We start from the raw sequence: 18,267 nt of genomic DNA, 5'->3' as shown, positions 1-18,267 counted from the left end.
TGCCCACCTCTGTACCAGGTGACACGTTCTCAGGTATGGGGTTAGTCAGTGACTTCAGATATATCACTGGAGCATTGTCATTAACATCAGTGACATCAATAATCACTTTTGCTTCTGAGGAGAGCCCATAACCATCTTTGGCCTCAACAAACACTTCATATTTGGACCCCTCTTCGTAATCTATGTCACCTGTCACACTGATTTCTCCTGTTTTCTCATCTAGTGAAAAAAGCTTTCGTGATTTGTCAGATAGTCGGCTAAATTCATATGTAACTTCTCCATTGATACCCTCGTCTACGTCTGATGCACTTACAGTGATAACTTTGGTTTTCAAAGGTGAGTTTTCCGGTAATGCGGTTGTATACACAGCCTCAGTAAACACTGGGGCGTTATCATTAGCATCAAGTACAATGACGTGTATGACTACAGTCCCGGATCTCTGAGGGGAGCCACCATCCACAGCGGTGAGCAATAATTTCATTTCCTGCTGCTCCTCTCGGTCTAACGCTTTATCTAAAACCAACTCGCCGTATTTACTGCCAGCACTTGTCGTCTGAATGCTGAATACAAAGTGGGGGTTTTGCTGCAAAATGTAGCTTTCAACAGAATTCTTGCCTATGTCTGCATCATGGGCTGCATTAATGCGATATCTGGTTCCTTTGTCAGCTGACTCTCTAATCTCAAGCTTCACTATATCCTTTGGGAAGACCGGCGCATTGTCGTTCACGTCCTGCACCTGCAGAGACAACCGATGTAACTCCAATGGATTCTCTAATAGCAGGTCGAATTTGAGAACACACGAAGGCTTTTCTCCACAATGCTCCTCTCTGTCTATTCTTTCCGCAACTAATAAATCCCCGCTCCGAAGGTTAATTCCGCAGTACTGTTTGTCGTCTCCTTCCATGTCAACACGAGCTTTGCGAGCAGACAGTCTGCCCACTTCCAAACCGAGATCTTTGGCGATATTTCCAATAACAGATCCGTGCTTCAGCTCCTCCTGAACAGAATAGCTCAGGTCTCCGTGTGCGTAGTGCACCGCAACAAAGAAAACGACAAAGCCACAGCTTTGAAGAATGCTCCGTTTATGAATCATCCTGAAAAAGCACTACGCAAATGTATGTCGCGGTCGTTTTAAGCATCAAAATACGATATTCGGTCAGTATATGGGCCGCTCAAGCATCTGTCGCCTTTGTTGAGGGCTGTCGTGACCACAGGGGTGGTCCATACCAATAATGGGTGGTGTGCAAAGCATGCTGAACATCCGACTGCTTAGCTGGTCTATAGTGACACCGTGAGTATAAGCGAGATATAGCAGTTTTACAGAGGTGATGCAATTTTTTAATATATACATTATCAGATCGGTTGGTTTTAACGTTTGAATAAAAGCGCATTCTCATGGGGTATTATAAAGTCTACAAGCTGTATCTCTTTTTAAAGGAAAGCAAAAGGCTTGTTCTTTCGATAGTCTGTAAACAAGAGCTTGTCATCTCGTTAAGCAATGCCCCTAAACGATTTCTTAGTGAAACCAGTAAAACAACATTCCCTAAATGTTAAGAAATGTTTGACCACAGTTCGTGGGCTCTAGTATTACATGCCAAATATGTAATGATCGCTTAGGAACTCATATCGCTTTGTCATTGTCTCAGCCTCTGTCTCTCAATGAAATAGATTGCAATACTTTTCTCGTGAAACATGCAAAAAGAAATATGCTTCGAGCTTTATCCAAGGACCACTCGACTTATATAAACTATAACCAAAGATACAAGTTGCATACAAACAACACGAAAATGGTATAATGACAGAATACACATGCATCAATGGTAGAGAGAAAACCTGTTTGGACTTTATATACAATCAAGACAAAGGGGGAATAGTATCATTCCTGTGCAAAACTAGATGAATAAATAAAAGCTACCAGCACTAAATGGGAAGTAGGGTGTTAATAAAATGCAATTACAAGCACATAATATTACTCGCTCACAATAATTGGTGCTCACCAAATCCACTGTTATCATTTTCCATAGATTTCTCCATCACAGAAATGTATAACTATGATACAAGGCCTGAATGTTAATGGTAAAATGGCACGTAAGTGTCTCAGGCAAACAACTGTGCAACTGAAATTGTACCCTGTAACTTTTGAGAGGTGAAAAAAGAAAACATGGGTGAGCTGCTCCTGAAAATTACAAGAAAAGTTCAGCACCAAGGACAGAGACACAAAGAGCATTTGCGGCTCTGCTCAAAAGACACAGGTAGAAACACAGATGCGGTGACAAGAATAATACCCAGTCTGGGTAAAAGATAAGACACAAAAGGTCAGCAGCCTCTCGAATGACCACAAATTTCAAATGTCTGCATACCACGATTGAAGAACTCCTCTCTGAACTCTTGAATAATAAGACAAGAACTGATTTAAAAAAAACGACTGAAACTTTACCATCTATCACTCTCCACGACGTATTATCACACTCAGTGCACGTGTTAAGGAACAAACTAAACTAATGAGTTCGTATTGAAGGCGGTAGTACATTTTAATATGAAGTGAAAAGACGAGAATGAAGGCAAATACAGATACCTATAAGAGCAGTGTTTGACTCACTAAAGTGGAAACAGAAATATGTCGAACTACAAAAACACCTGTTCCTACCTCAGGAGAAGCACCACAATCTCCAAATGCATCAGCAAAATCTGATGGACTTTTCCTCAGAGTCTGGTCTGCAGGCAGTGTGTTGTCATTGTATGATGTCACAAACTTAAAGTCACTGGTTCTAGAACCTGTTGTCAAGTAGGCGTCATAATTGTAAGTGCTGCGTAAAGTTCCTGTGCCGTCAACATCTGCGTAATTAGGAGGGAGATAAGCGCTGGGGATGGCGACTGCTCCGTCAAACAACAGTCTGGGCTTTCTCCTGCGACAAAACCTCACACCCAGAATGATTATAATGAAGGTCAGAAAAAAGGTGGACACAGAAACCAGGGCGATGATCAGATAAGAGGTCAGTTTGGAATTCTTCTCATCGTAAGAAATATCCTTCAGTTCTGGCACCTCAGCCAAGTTATCAGAAATAAGTAAATACATGGAACAGGTGGCAGAGAGAGAGGGCTGTCCGTTATCTTTCACTGACACAATAAGGTTCTGTTTCATGCTGTCAGATTCAGAAATGTCCCGCTGTGTCCTGATCTCTCCGCTGTGGAGACCAATAGTGAAAAGTCCCGGATCAGTGGATTTGACTATATGATAGGACAGCCAGGCGTTCTGTCCGGAGTCCGCGTCCACCGCTATCACTTTCGACACCAGAGAGCCTCCGTGTGCAGCTTTGGGGACCAGCTCGGTCATGAACGAGTTGCCCTCCGGCCCGGGGTACAGTATCTGAGGAGAGTTGTCGTTCACATCCGATATAAAGACACTGACGGTCACGTTGCTGCTCAGAGGAGGAGAACCGTTGTCTCTGGCCATCACGTGGACTTTAAAACTCCTGAACTGTTCATAATCAAACGACCTCACAGCGTGGATCACCCCCGTGTCTCCGTTAACAGACAGATAGGAGGACACCGGGGCACCGTTCACATCACCAGGTAACAGAGAATAAATCACTGTACCGTTTTGTCTCCAGTCGGGGTCTCGAGCACTAACGGAACATAAAGTGGAGCCAGGTTTGTTATTTTCTGTCACATATGCGCTGTAGGACTGTTCCTCAAACACAGGTGGGTTGTCGTTGATGTCAGCTACAGATAACTGAACAGTTTTAGAGGAGGACAGAGGTGGAGAGCCCTCGTCAGTGGCAGTGATTGTAATGTTGTAATCAGACACTAGTTCACGATCCAGTTGTCCTGTGGTCACCAGAGAATAATAGGTTTTAATAGAAGGAACTAATTTAAAAGGAACATTTTGCTGAATGGAGCAGCGGACCTGTCTGTTATTCTCAGAGTCTCTGTCCTGCACGTTAATGATGCCCACCTCTGTACCAGGTGACACGTTCTCTGGTATGGGATTAGACAGTGATTTCAGATATATCACTGGAGCATTGTCATTAACATCTCTGACATCAATAATCACTTTTGCTTCTGAGGAGAGCCCATAACCATCTTTGGCCTCAACAAACACTTCATATTTGGACCCCTCTTCGTAATCTATGTCACCTGTCACACTGATTTCTCCTGTTTTCTCATCTAGTGAAAAAAGCTTTCGTGATTTGTCAGATAGTCGGCTAAATTCATATGTAACTTCTCCATTGATACCCTCGTCTATGTCTGATGCACTTACAGTGATAACTTTGGTTTTCAAAGGTGAGTTTTCCGGTAATGCGGCTGTATACACAGCCTCAGTAAACACTGGGGCGTTATCATTAGCATCAAGTACAATGACGTGTATGACTACAGTCCCGGATCTCTGAGGGGAGCCACCATCCACAGCGGTGAGCAATAATTTCATTTCCTGCTGCTCCTCTCGGTCTAACTCTTTACCTAAAACCAACTCGCCGTATTTACTGCCAGCACTTGTCGTCTGAATACTGAATATAAAGTGGGGGTTTTGCTGCAAAATGTAGCTTTCAACAGAATTCTTGCCTATGTCTGCATCATGGGCTGCATTAATGCGATATCTGGTTCCCTTGGGAGCTGACTCTGTTATTTCTAGCTTTGTAATATCCTTTGGGAAGACCGGCGCATTGTCGTTCACGTCCTGCACCTGCAGAGACAACCGATGTAACTCCAATGGATTCTCTAATAGCAGGTCGAATTTGAGAACACACGAAGGCTTTTCTCCACAATGCTCCTCTCTGTCTATTCTTTCCGCAACTAATAAATCCCCGCTCCGAAGGTTAATTCCGCAGTACTGTTTGTCGTCTCCTTCCATGTCAACACGAGCTTTGCGAGCAGACAGTCTGCCCACTTCCAAACCGAGATCTTTGGCGATATTTCCAATAACAGATCCGTGCTTCAGCTCCTCCTGAACAGAATAGCTCAGGTCTCCGTGTGCGTAGTGCACCGCAACAAAGAAAACGACAAAGCCACAGCTTTGAAGAATGCTCCGTTTATGAATCATCCTGAAAAAGCACTACGTAAATGTATGTCGCGGTCGTTTTAAGCATCAAAATACGATATGCGGTCAGTATATGGGCCGCTCAAGCATCTGTCGCCTTTGTTGAGGGCTGTCGCGAACACAGGGGTGGTCCATACCAATAATGGGTGGTGTGCAAAGCACACTGAACATCCGACTGCTTAGCTGGTCTATAGTGACACCGTGAGTATAAGTGAGATATAGCAGTTTTACAGAGGTGATGCAAATTTTCTTGACACGTGATCAGATCGGCCGGCCTTAATGTTCGAATAAAAGCGCATTCTCATGAGGTATTATGAACTGGAAGAGGTGTGTGTTCTTAAAGTAAAGCGAGATGCTTGTTCTCTCTATTATGAGGGTCTGTAAACAAGAGTTTGTCATCTGGTGAAGTAATACACCTAAAGCATTTCATAGTGATCCCACTAAAACAACATTCCCCAAATGTTAAGCAGTGTTTGGCCACAGATCATATCCTTGAGTATTACACGCTAAATTTGTCAAAATCTCTTAGAAACTCATCTCTGTCACCGTCTCAGCCTCAGTCTCAAGTAAAATAGATTACAATACTTTTATCGTGGAACATGCAATACAATATTGAAAAAAAATCTCCGTCGAGGTTTATCCAAGGACCAATCGAATTACATAACAAACTCTGATTAAAGATAAGGTGATAGACAAAAAGAACACACAAAGAGTTAAAGCATGCATGCTGTGATGAATTGGTGCAAAAAGATCTGTTTTTGACTTTAACTTCAGTTTGAGATTTAAGACAAAAGTGGAATAATATATATACCTCATGTGTAAAGATAAAAAAATAAATATAAATTGCTAGCATAAAGAAAAACAATTTGTTAACGAGATGCCCTTACAAATGAAATGTTGCTCACTGACAACAAATAATTTTCACCAAATCCACTAATATCATTTTACCTGGTTTTCGGCATCCTACAAACATCTAACTATGATACAGGACCTGAATGTCAATACCCAGGGGTACACTGGTGTCTCAGAAAAAACAAGATATGACTGAAAATGTAATCTATAACGTTTGCGAATTGAAAAGTAGAAGACATGACGGAGTTGCTCTAAGTTCAGCACCAAGGACAGAGGCACAAAGAACTTTGCAGCTTCATTCCAAATACACAGGGAGAAACACAAGACGCTTAAAGAACATTATCAGCAGCCTCTCAAATGACCATAACAATTGAAATCTTTGCATACCACGCTGGAAGAACTCTACCCTGAACTCTTGAAAAATACCACAAAAACGAAATTACACAGACCACTGAAACATTACTATTTATCACTCTCCACGTCCACGATGCATTATCACACAGGGTGCAAGCGTTCAGCAACAAACGAAACTAATTACTTGGCACTGAAAACGGCAGTACATTTTAAAATGAAGTGAAAACAAAGAAGGCAAATTCAAATACTTATAAGAGCATTGTTTGACTCACTAAAGTGGAAACAGAAATAGGACAAACCACAGTGGCACTTGTTCCTACCTCAGGAGAAGCATCACAATCTCCAAACGTCTGAGTAAAGTCTGATGGACTTTTCCTCAGAGTCTGGTCTGCAGGCAGTGTGTTGTCATTGTATGATGTCACAAACTTAAAGTCACTGGTTCTAGAACCTGTTGTCAGGTAGGCGTCATAATTGTAAGTGCTGCGTAAAGTTCCTGTGCCGTCAACATCTGCGTAATTAGGAGGGAGATAAGCGCTGGGGATGGCGACTGCTCCGTCAAACAACAGTCTGGGCTTTCTCCTGCGACAAAACCTCACACCCAGAATGATGATAATGAAAGTCAGAAAAAATGTAGAGACGGAAACCAGCGCGATGATCAGATAAGAGGTCAGTTTGGAATTCTTCTCATCGTAAGAAATATCCTTCAGTTCTGGCACCTCAACCAAGTTATCAGAAATAAGTAAATACATGGAACAGGTGGCAGAGAGAGAGGGCTGTCCGTTATCTTTCACTGACACAATAAGGTTCTGTTTCATGCTGTCAGATTCAGAAATGTCCCGCTGTGTCCTGATCTCTCCGCTGTGGAGACCAATAGTGAAAAGTCCCGGATCAGTGGATTTGACTATATGATAGGACAGCCAGGCGTTCTGTCCGGAGTCCGCGTCCACCGCTATCACTTTGGATACCAGAGAGCCTCCGTGTGCAGCTTTGGGGACCAGCTCGGTCATGAACGAGTTGCCCTCCTGCCCGGGGTACAGTATCTGAGGAGAGTTGTCGTTCACATCCGATATGAAGACACTGACGGTCACGTTGCTGTTTAGAGGAGGAGAACCGTTGTCTCTGGCCATCACGTGAACTTTAAAGCTCCTGAACTGTTCATAATCAAACGACCTCACAGCGTGGATCACCCCCGTGTCTCCGTTAACAGACAGATAGGAGGACACCGGAGCACCGTTCACATCACCAGGTAACAGAGAATAAATCACTGTACCGTTTTGTCTCCAGTCGGGGTCTCGAGCACTAACGGAACATAGAGTGGAGCCAGGTTTGTTATTTTCTGTCACATATGCGCTGTATGACTGTTCCTCAAACACAGGTGGGTTGTCGTTGATGTCAGCTACAGATAACTGAACAGTTTTAGAGGAGGACAGAGGTGGAGAGCCCTCGTCAGTGGCTGTGATTGTAATGTTGTAATCAGACACTAGTTCACGGTCCAGTTGTCCTGTGGTCACCAGAGAATAATAGTTTTTAATTGAGGGAACTAATTTAAAAGGGACATTTTGCTGAATGGAGCAGCGGACCTGTCTGTTGTTCTCAGAGTCTCTGTCCTGCACGTTAATGATGCCCACCTCTGTACCAGGTGACACGTTCTCAGGTATGGGGTTAGACAGTGATTTCAGATATATCACTGGAGCATTATCATTTATATCAGTAACATCTATTATGATTTTGGCATAAGAGGTTAATCCCAAACCATCTTTCGCTGTGACACGCAGTTCAAATGATGATGCTATTTCAAAATCCACGGCGGTGCACAATTTTAAATCACCCGTCTTCTGATCAATAGAAAACATTGACTTCACATCTTCTGAAATGCGTCCAAAATCATATGTAACGTCTCCATTTAGTCCCTCGTCTGCATCAGTAGCACTCACCGTCAGCACAACAGTACCTAATGGGGAGTTTTCAGGCAGACTGGCTTTATAAACGGCCTGGCTGAATACTGGGACGTTATCATTAGCATCCAGCACAGTAATGTGGATGACCACAGTACCTGACCTTTGAGGAGAACCACCATCCAGAGCTGTAAGAAGTAGACTGATTTCCCTTAAATTTTCACGGTCAAGCTCTTTGTTCAGCACAAGTTCCACAGAATTAGTATCTACGCCCAGAATAAAGTTATCATTCCTTTGCAGGTTGTACGTCTGAACTGAATATTTACCTATATCCGCATCATGTGCTTCTTCTATTGGAAACCGAGCACCCTTTACTGCCGATTCACTTATATCTATATGGATAAATTCTTTATTAAATTGCGGAGAGTTATCATTTATATCTTGGACATGTATAGTTATGCGGTGCAATTCTAGTGGATTCTCTAGCATGAGCTCTTGTTTTAAAACGCAGGATGCTTTGTCTCCACATAGGCCTTCTCTGTCAATCCTCTCAGCAACAGTCAGGTCCCCGGTACGGAGGTTTACATCACAATAACGTTTGTCGTTTCCATCCGCATCAATGCGGGCCTTTCGAGCGGATAATGTGCTTGTTTCAAGACCCAAGTCTTTGGCGATATTTCCGATCACGGATCCAGGTCTCGTCTCCTCCGGAAAAGAATAGTTTATATCTCCACTTGCACAATGCAAATAAAGAAGCAGTAAAGCAACGGCACAGCTTCGTAGCGTCAATCCCGCGATAGCCATCGTGTCGCCCATCTGAAAGTCAACGTTTCGTCGTCGGTGTACAGAAACACAATCAGAAAATAGGTATTTAAACCAAAGTCACCACAATCCGAAGCAAAGTCTCTGCTTCTCTCGACAATAAACTGCAACACCTTAAGTCACATTATGCGTCGACACAGTGGGTTGGTCCACGACAGTGGGTGTATATGGACACACAAGCTACTACAGCTAGTGCATAGCGACATCGTGAGACTCATCTATAAATTGCAGCAACTCTATGCAAGCAATACATTTATGAAAACAGACATCTATTGAGAGCATACTGATTTAAAAGAGAAATGATGAAGTGAAATATCTTGAGACATGTAGAGAGGATCCAACATTAAGAGCACTTCCAAACCAACAGCATTATTTCACTTGCCCACCCCATGTTAAGCACTGCTAATTAGGTATGAAAAAACATCCCATTTGTCTGAACATTTATTACGTCTCTTTAAAAAAAAAAAAAGAGTATGTTAAGTTCAGCATTTAAAGGTTTCCGGAGATGCTATTAAAACTATCTACGACAACTGCTTTGTCCTAAAAATATAATATGTTTGTAAACAGTGGGCAAAACGACTACGTATGGAAAATAATCTATGCTGAAATAGTGAAGCAAATCACCAATTGCTTGAGGGATGTTTTAAGTCTGGTGAGAAACTAAAGTTTCATTATGAACAAGAATTAAAAATGTGCAAGTTATTAAGGGCACAACAAGAACAAATTCTGATTTGAATGAAAGATGATAATTACTTTGCTCAGTTCCATTAAAATCTCTCACCGGCAGTTCAGTGTTAATAAAATCAAAAATGATGGGAAAAGAGTTAGATTTAATTGCAAAACTGAGCAGATATTGGAAACAAATTCATAATCATTCAAACACCAGCAAATGAATAATCACATAAATAGATGTAGACAAACGATTAATGATTTGTTTAATGTAAAAACTACAAAAATCTGAATACACTGTTGTACCATAGAAGGAGTAGATGTACAACATGAATGCCAGATGACCGATAAGACAATAAATTTTTCCGACGAAGTTAAATTAGTGTGTATGAGCAAAGACATTATCAACAATTAAGATGTTTTCAATTATTCAAAAAGCCAAAATGTCCTGTTAACATGGGGCAATAAAAACCTTTTCAGAATCAAAGGAATCGGGAGTGAATGAACGGACCACGATTTAAAAATCAAAAGAAACACCTTAAAGAGTGTCCAAGTATCAAAAAATAAATAAGCAAACCCCCAAGTTAATTAAGGACAACCACTGCACGTGACTGTGCTGTTCATCTAATATTAGATGTATCACTGAGCTGGTGATATTGCAAAGAAACAATTGGGAATTCTTGTGGTAAAAATTCAGCATAACAGTAAATGAAATAATTACAACTATTTGTCTAAACACAAAAGCTCAAAATGAGCCTCACTTCTAACTACATTAAGTAGATGATTCTCTGATTTTTTTTAGGCTTGACCATATCAATATACATTTCACACTTCAGGTCACAAATCTGAAAAAGTGAGAAGTCGATAATGGGTCAAAAATGTGATGCTCTTACTCTGGAGAAGCATCATGATCTCCAAAGGCATCAACAAAGTCTGAAGGACTTTTCCTCAGAGTCTGGTCTGCAGGCAGTGTGTTGTCATTGTATGATGTCACAAACTTAAAGTCACTGGTTCTAGAACCTGTTGTCAGGTAGGCGTCATAATTGTAAGTGCTGCGTAAAGTTCCTGTGCCGTCAACATCTGCGTAATTAGGAGGGAGATAAGCGCTGGGGATGGCGACTGCTCCGTCAAACAACAGTCTGGGCTTTCTCCTACGACAAAACCTAACACCAGGATGATGATAATGAAAGTCAGAAAAAATGTAGAGACGGAAACCAGCGCGATGATCAGATAAGAGGTCAGTTTGGAATTCTTCTCATCATAAGTAATATCCTTCAGTTCTGGCACCTCAGCCAAGTTATCAGAAATAAGTAAATACATGGAACAGGTGGCAGAGAGAGAGGGCTGTCCGTTATCTTTCACTGACACAATAAGGTTCTGTTTCATGCTGTCAGATTCAGAATGTCCCGCTGTGTCCTGATCTCTCCGCTGTGGAGACCAATAGTGAAAAGTCCGGGATCACTCGATTTGACTATATGATAGGACAGCCAGGCGTTCTGTCCGGAGTCCGCGTCCACCGCTATCACTTTGGATACCAGAGAGCCTCCGTGTGCAGCTTTGGGGACCAGCTCGGTCATGAACGAGTTGCCCTCCGGACCGGGGTACAGTATCTGAGGGAGAGTTGTCGTTCACATCCGATATGAAGACACTGACGGTCACGTTGCTGCTCAGAGGAGGAGAACCGTTGTCTCTGGCCATCACGTGGACTTTAAAGCTCCTGAACTGTTCATAATCAAACAACCTCACAGCGTGGATCACCCCGTGTCTCTATTAACAGACAGATAGGAGGACACCGGGGCCCGTTCACCTCACCAGGTAACAGAGAATAAATCACTGTACCGTTTTGTCTCCAGTCGGGGTCTCGAGCACTGACGGAACATAAAGTGGAGCCAGGTTTGTTATTTTCTGTCACATATGCGCTGTAGGACTGTTCCTCAAACACAGGTGGTTGTCGTTGATGTCAGCTACAGATAACTGAACAGTTTTAGAGGAGGACAGAGGTGGAGAGCCCTCGTCCGTGGCTGTGATTGTAATGTTGTAATCAGACACTAGTTCACGGTCCAGCTGTCCTGTGGTCACCAGAGAATAATAGTTTTTAATAGAAGGAACTAATTTAAAAGGAACATTTTGTTGAATAGAGCAGCGGACCTGTCTGTTATTCTCAGAGTCTCTGTCCTGCACGTTAATGATGCCCACCTCTGTGCCAGGTGACACGTTCTCAGATATGGGTTAGACAGTGATTTCAAACTGATAGCAGGTGGGTTTGTCATTCACATCTGTTATATCTAGAATTACTGTACAATATGAGGCAAGACCTGGTACGTCTTTCGCTCTGATTCGCAGTTCAATGGAGGTCTCAGTCTCATAATCAATAGACCCGATGACTCTTATCTCTCCTGTCTTATGATCAAGTGAGAACAAAAGACATGGTCGTCGGATACATGATCAAAATTGTACGTAATATCACCATTGGGGCCCGTGTCTGCATCAGTAGCGCTCACTGCAAGAACTACAGTATCTACAGGAGAGTTTTCAGGCAGACTGGCTTTGTAAACGGTCTGGCTGAACACTGGGGCGTTATCATTAGCATCCAACACACTGACGTGAATGATCGCTGTACCTGATCTCTGTGGAGAACCACCATCTAAAGCTGTGAGAACTAAATTCAGTTCTTTCTCTTGTTCTCGGTCTAATTCTTTTACCAAAACCAATTCGGAGTGTTTCCGTCCGCTTCCATCTGTATCTACATTAATAGTGAAATGCTCATTATTTTGCAAATTGTAGCGCTGTACTGCATTTGTGCCGATATCGGCATCACGGGCTTCTGTGAGTAAGAATTTCGCTCCTTTCACGGCTGATTCTCTAATTTCAAATGAAATCAGGTCCTCACTAAACTGCGGGGCATTGTCGTTTATATCTTGTACATGAATACTGATGCGATGAAGCTCCAAAGGGTTTTCCAAAACAAGCTCCTCTTTTAAAACGCAAGTCGCCTTCTTACCACAAAGGCCTTCTCTGTCGATCCTGTCAGTAACAATCAAATCTCCGGTGCTCAGATTAATATCACAATACCGTTTGTCATTCCTGTCTGTGTCAATGCGAGCTTTACGCGAGGAAAGTGTAGCAGTCCGAGGCCCAGATCTTTGCCTAAATTTCCAATCACAGACCCGCGTTTCATCTCTTCTGCAATAGTAGCTCACATCTCCATACACGAAATGCAGGGGAGAAAAGGAAAACAACACAGTAGCGATTCATAGAAAATCCTCTGTATATTGTTGTTCCATGGTCGCCAGGCATTCATCTTCTCCTGGTCAGTTCTTTTAAAATAATCAAAGACTGATGTATTCCCCGTCATTAACTATCCGAATATCACCACGATGCAGGCCCTTTGTATCGTCCTTAACCGACTCTCACACACCGCATCACAGTAACGCTTTACAATGGTGGAAAAAGAATGGGAGAAGCAACGGACAATTTCTTCCTTTGTTGGTGCACAGTGACACCAAGAGTTTCAATCCGTTATAGCACTGTAAGCTGAAACAAGTCGACAGCTTCACTATCTATTCCAAGGCATAGATACTGCTATTCAGTCATTATTTCATTACTGTTCCAACACTGCCATATAGATTGTGTACTAGCCATAGTTACAACTATAAATGACAAAGTAACTGTTGTGACTGTCTTATCGGTAATATGACTGCTTTTTTGTGTAGGGGCTCCGGTGTTGGAGCTTCATAAGCTGTCTGTAAAACAAATACCTTTAATATACAGTGTGTATTACTACAAAAGACACTGTACTCCTCTACTCAATGCTACTCAATGCTATATTTGAGTATTTATTGTAAAAGTGAATAATCCAGCACAGTTTAGTTTAAAGATGATCTAATGTGCACAGAGACTCTAACAAAGTGCATAGAAATGCAACAGAAAATTGTGCTAGAAACCAAAACTACAGAGCATGAGGTTAAATAACAATGAAACACAATGAACAGCAAGCACACAATCCCATTACAAATACCAAAATCAAATATAAATCGTTTGTTTGAACTTGTTAAATAGACCACCCTTATAAATAAAGCACAACAAAAATCATTATCCTTATCATACTGAATATAGGCCTATATTTAGAAAACAAATTATACCAAAATTAAACATTAATTCATTACACAATAACAATACTCGTATCCAATCTGATATTGAAGCTATTTAGTGACTTTATGAAAGGAGAGGATGAACCTCAACTGACACCAAATACATCTAATTTCATAGACAGCAACTTCAAAGCCAGAAAAATGTATTATTCTTTTGTGTGCGTGAAATGCATGATACACCAAGAGCCAAGGTCCCTCATCATGAAGTAACTAATGCATTTGCACTAAAGACATTAGTTTGACAGCACCTGCGCCATTCAGTGACTCAGTTTTCATTCCTAAATGATGCCATGTCATATTGTGCCTCACCAAGCACCAAGGTAAGAACTTTTTTTATATGACTTGGAGTTATTTGCCAAGAGAAACAAAGTAAAATGCTCCAACTCACACTAAATTGTGCTATCAAACAATTTTTTTAAGTTTATCTTTTCAACAGCAGTGTGTAGTACCTTAAAGTCCACCCAGTCACCAGATGAGAACAAGTGAAATTCAAGGTTGAAAGCCCACTTTTGAAATGCAGCATGTGTTGCTCTTAATTCGTTTACTCTGTTCCAAGGTACATTTCAATGCAAAACGTGCAGGAATAAGAACATTGCAGACTCCAGACTAAGGCCTCTCCACTCATTTGTAACATAAAGTCACTGACAGACAAACAAATATACTAGCAGTCAAAATGCAATCCACTTTGGCTAATTGCATCTGCAACAATATGATGTATGACTGAAGTGACAGAGGAACCAGAGAAAATAAATGACCCAGTTTATTTTCAACAAGAGACAAATTATTTCATACAGCTTTGTACCTTTCACCTTTCCTTCTCAGCCACTATGGACACAAACACATACACTAGATGGAACAGGAAAGTGTCAACCAAACATATTTCAAAGCTGATGTGCAAAATAATGCTGTGCTTGCTCAGTATGACTGTAATGAAAAATATTTGATTCTTAGATCACACCATTAAGTCAAATAAGAAACAGCCAAAACTAAGCACAATGTCAGCAACTACACCATTTCAGTCATCATTAAATCATATCTGAACTTTTATGCAACTGCTATCACAACGCTTTGAGTCAGATAGTCATAAAATGTCAAATTCTCCATGTAAGGGCTTTAAGTTGAAATGCCAGCATTAACTTAGCCATAAGTGTAATACTTCCCCATGTTATAGGGAACAACATGGTTAATGATAAATGTCTATATTTCAGATATAAACAATGAGAGGAAAGACTATCATTTTATTTGTCTGCATTACAATACTCTATTCTTTCTTGGAATTGTATCAGGATATTCTTTAGGGTTAGACTCCAGTACATCTTTTAATACATATAACATGGACAAAAAAAATTGAAATGGGATGTGTAAAATAAATAACACAAAAACAACTATTTGAAGTTAAAAAATGAATTGGTGAATTATACTTTTTCAATAAATATTGTGATCTTCTGTGGAGTCTTCAATGCCAACACATGAAAACAAACCATTCCTTTAGTCTCACAACCATGCTAATGCAAATTACGCCAACTCATCCTTTTAATCTTCATTTCAAACCCAAATATCCAGTGATTAAACAATCCAGCCTCTGACAGGCAGATGGGAACTGCCCACATTTTGTTCAAAAACCATAAATTTAAAAAAGATTGATATAGATTTTAAGGTTAATGTGGATAGCATATTCGCAATCTGCATCGCAACATGATAACTTTGTGCACTGTCGGGCACAACCAAATAATAAGAGCAAAGAGATATATGTAAACTGGTACCTGAATAGTAGTCCAGAGGACCATCTAAATACCCAAATACCTGTATAGAATCTGGTGCAGTTGGTATGTTAAATCTAAAAATACGAATGTAGTTAAACATCAATCAAAAAATTATATGGGCCTACCTCTAGAGACTCCTCTGAGTTGCTGAATGTTTCAGCAAAGTCTGATGGACTTTTCCTCAGAGTCTGGTCTGCAGGCAGTGTGTTGTCATTGTATGATGTCACAAACTTAAAGTCACTGGTTCTAGAACCTGTTGTCAGGTAGGCGTCATAATTGTAAGTGCTGCGTAAAGTTCCTGTGCCGTCAACATCTGCGTAATTAGGAGGGAGATAAGCGCTGGGGATGGCGACTGCTCCGTCAAACAACAGTCTGGGTTTTCTCCTGCGACAAAACCTCACACCCAGGATGATGATAATGAAGGTCAGGAAAAAGGTGGACACAGAAACCAGCGCGATGATCAGGTAAGAGGTCAGTTTTGAATTCTTCTCATCATAAGAAATATCCTTCAGTTCTGGCACCTCAGCCAAGTTATCAGAAATAAGTAAATACATGGAACAGGTGGCAGAGAGAGAGGGCTGTCCGTTATCTTTCACTGACACAATAAGGTTCTGCTTCATGCTGTCAGATTCAGAAATGTCCCGCTGTGTCCTGATCTCTCCGCTGTGGAGACCAATAGTGAAAAGTCCCGGATCACTCGATTTGACTATATGATAGGACAGCCAGGCATTCTGTCCGGAGTCCGCGTCCACCGCTATCACTTTGGACACCAGAGAGCCTCCGTGTGCAGCTTTGGGGACCAGCTCGGTCATGAAGGAGTTGCCCACCGGGCCGGGGTACAGTATCTGAGGAGAATTGTCGTTCACATCCGATATAAAGACACTGACGGTCACGTTGCTGCTCAGAGGAGGAGAACCGTTGTCTCTGGCCATCACGTAGACTTTAAAGCTCCTGAGCTGTTCATAATCAAACGACTTCACAGCGTGGATCACCCCCGTGTCTCCGTTAACAGACAGATAGGAGGACACCGGGGCACCGTTCACCTCACCAGGTAAAAGAGAATAAATCACTGTACCGTTTTGTCTCCAGTCAGGGTCTCGAGCACTAACGGAACATAAAGTGGAGCCAGGTTTGTTATTTTCTGTCACATATGCGCTGTAGGACTGTTCTTCAAACACAGGTGGGTTGTCGTTGATGTCAGCTACAGATAACTGAACAGTTTTAGAGGAGGACAGAGGTGGAGAGCCCTCGTCAGTGGCTGTGATTGTAATGTTGTAATCAGACACTAGTTCACGGTCCAGTTGTCCTGTGGTCACCAGAGAATAATAGTTTTTAATTGAGGGAACTAATTTAAAAGGAACATTATGCTGAATGGAGCAGCGGACCTGTCCATTTGTCTCTGAATCTCTATCCTGCACGTTAATGATGCCCACCTCTGTACCTGGGGGCGTATCTTCTGGTATGGGATCTGTCAATGACTTAATGAATGTAAAAGGGGCGTTGTCATTGACATCTGTGATGTCAATTATTAAGGTACAAGATGAAACTAATCCAAGACCATCCTTTGCTGTAATTTGCATTTCATAGGCCGATAACTCCTCGTAATCGATCGATCCACTTACTTTTACTTCACCAGTTGTTTGATCAAGAGAAAACACGTTATTACTTTCATCTGAAATGTGATCAAATTCATACGTCACCTCTCCATTGACTCCCTCATCTGCATCAGTTGCGCTCACTGTGACCACAACTGTATCTACAGGAGAGTTTTCAGGCAGACTGGCTTTATAAATGGCCTGGCTGAATACTGGGGCGTTATCATTAGCATCCAGCACAGTGACATGAATGACTGCAGTACCTGATCTCTGGGGTGTGCCTCCGTCTGTTGCTACAAGCACAATCGTTAGCTCCTGCTGTTGTTCTCTATCCAGCTCCTTCTCTAAAACCAACTCGCTGTATTTTCCTCCTCCGCCTTTAGCAATAACATTCAGCCTGAAGTTTTCATTTGCCTCGATACTATAGCCCTGGATAGCGTTTTGTCCGACATCTGCATCGTGGGCCTCATCTAAACGATAGCGACTTCCTTTAGCGGCCGATTCCCTAATTTCAAATTTGATCGTTTTCTTTTAAACTGTGGTGAATTGTCATTTATATCTTGAACGTGAATATTAATGCGGTGCAGCTCTAAAGGGTTCTCTAAAACAAGCTCCTGCCTTAAGAGGCAAGATGCTTTTTTGCCACAAAGCCCCTCTCTGTCAATCCTGTCAGCAGCGACAATATCTCCAGTGCTCAGATTAATGTCACAGTACCGTTTACTGTTCCCGTCTGCATCAATGCGAGCCTTTCGAACAGACAGTTTGCCCACCTCAAGTCCTATCTCTTTCGCTATATTTCCAACAACCGAGCCGCGTTTCATCTCCTCTGGAAAGGAATAAGCCACATCTCCACGAACGGTTCGCAGCGACAGAAGAAATACTGCCAGAAAGGTAACGAGGCCGAGCATCGAAATTTCTTTGTATCCCATTCTCCTGTTAGACCACTTGCGAATCCACCACAGCCAAGACTTGGAAAATAAAAACAACTAGCCAATCGTAATCCTCTTTAGACAATATATGTGACTCAATTATAAAATGGTGGGACGTCGCTGCTTTAAACAACGAACAATCTGTCCTGGTTTGGAAATGTGCAACCGTGTATTATAACATAATGTACAACCATTAAGT

The 18,267-nt window shown here is 41.8% G+C and overlaps 3 protein-coding genes and 1 pseudogene across 6 annotated transcripts in view; all 4 read right to left on the bottom strand.

The window, feature by feature from the left end:
- The window catches only part of LOC108899110 (putative protocadherin beta-18), a 17,648-nt gene extending 10,101 nt beyond the window's left edge, over positions 1-7,547 (bottom strand). Inside the window, exon 1 of the mRNA XM_051072598.1 lies at positions 7,483-7,547. The gene's annotated coding sequence lies outside the window, so the exon portion shown is untranslated. The remainder of the gene's footprint in view (positions 1-7,482) is intronic.
- Positions 1-18,267, bottom strand: part of LOC108899107 (protocadherin gamma-A12-like) — a 47,423-nt gene that overhangs the window by 1,413 nt on the left and 27,743 nt on the right. The window lies entirely within an intron of this gene.
- On the bottom strand, positions 724-5,226 carry LOC108899104 (protocadherin beta-15-like). Its single transcript, XM_051072584.1, has 3 exons — positions 2,648-5,226; positions 885-997; positions 724-736 (listed from the first exon to the last, which is right to left on the bottom strand). Exons 1-3 carry the CDS (start codon positions 5,039-5,041, stop codon positions 724-726), a joined length of 2,520 nt encoding a protein of 839 aa, XP_050928541.1. The 5' UTR covers positions 5,042-5,226.
- Positions 6,284-18,267, bottom strand: LOC108899108 (protocadherin beta-15-like; annotated as a pseudogene).

The sequence above is a fragment of the Lates calcarifer genome, linkage group LG8 (assembly GCF_001640805.2).
Source record: "Lates calcarifer isolate ASB-BC8 linkage group LG8, TLL_Latcal_v3, whole genome shotgun sequence".
Classification (NCBI taxonomy): Eukaryota; Metazoa; Chordata; class Actinopteri; family Centropomidae; genus Lates; species Lates calcarifer.
This window is presented reverse-complemented; position numbering and strand designations above follow the sequence as displayed.

Coding starts and splice junctions, on each gene's coding strand:
- LOC108899104 (XM_051072584.1), bottom strand. CDS start 5,041: ATGATTCATAAACGGAGCATTCTTCAAAGCTGTGGCTTTGTCGTTTTC. Junction 998..2,647: donor ATTGTGGTGCTTCTCCTGAG/GTAGGAACAGGT, acceptor TATTCTGTTCAG/GAGGAGCTGAAGCACGGATC.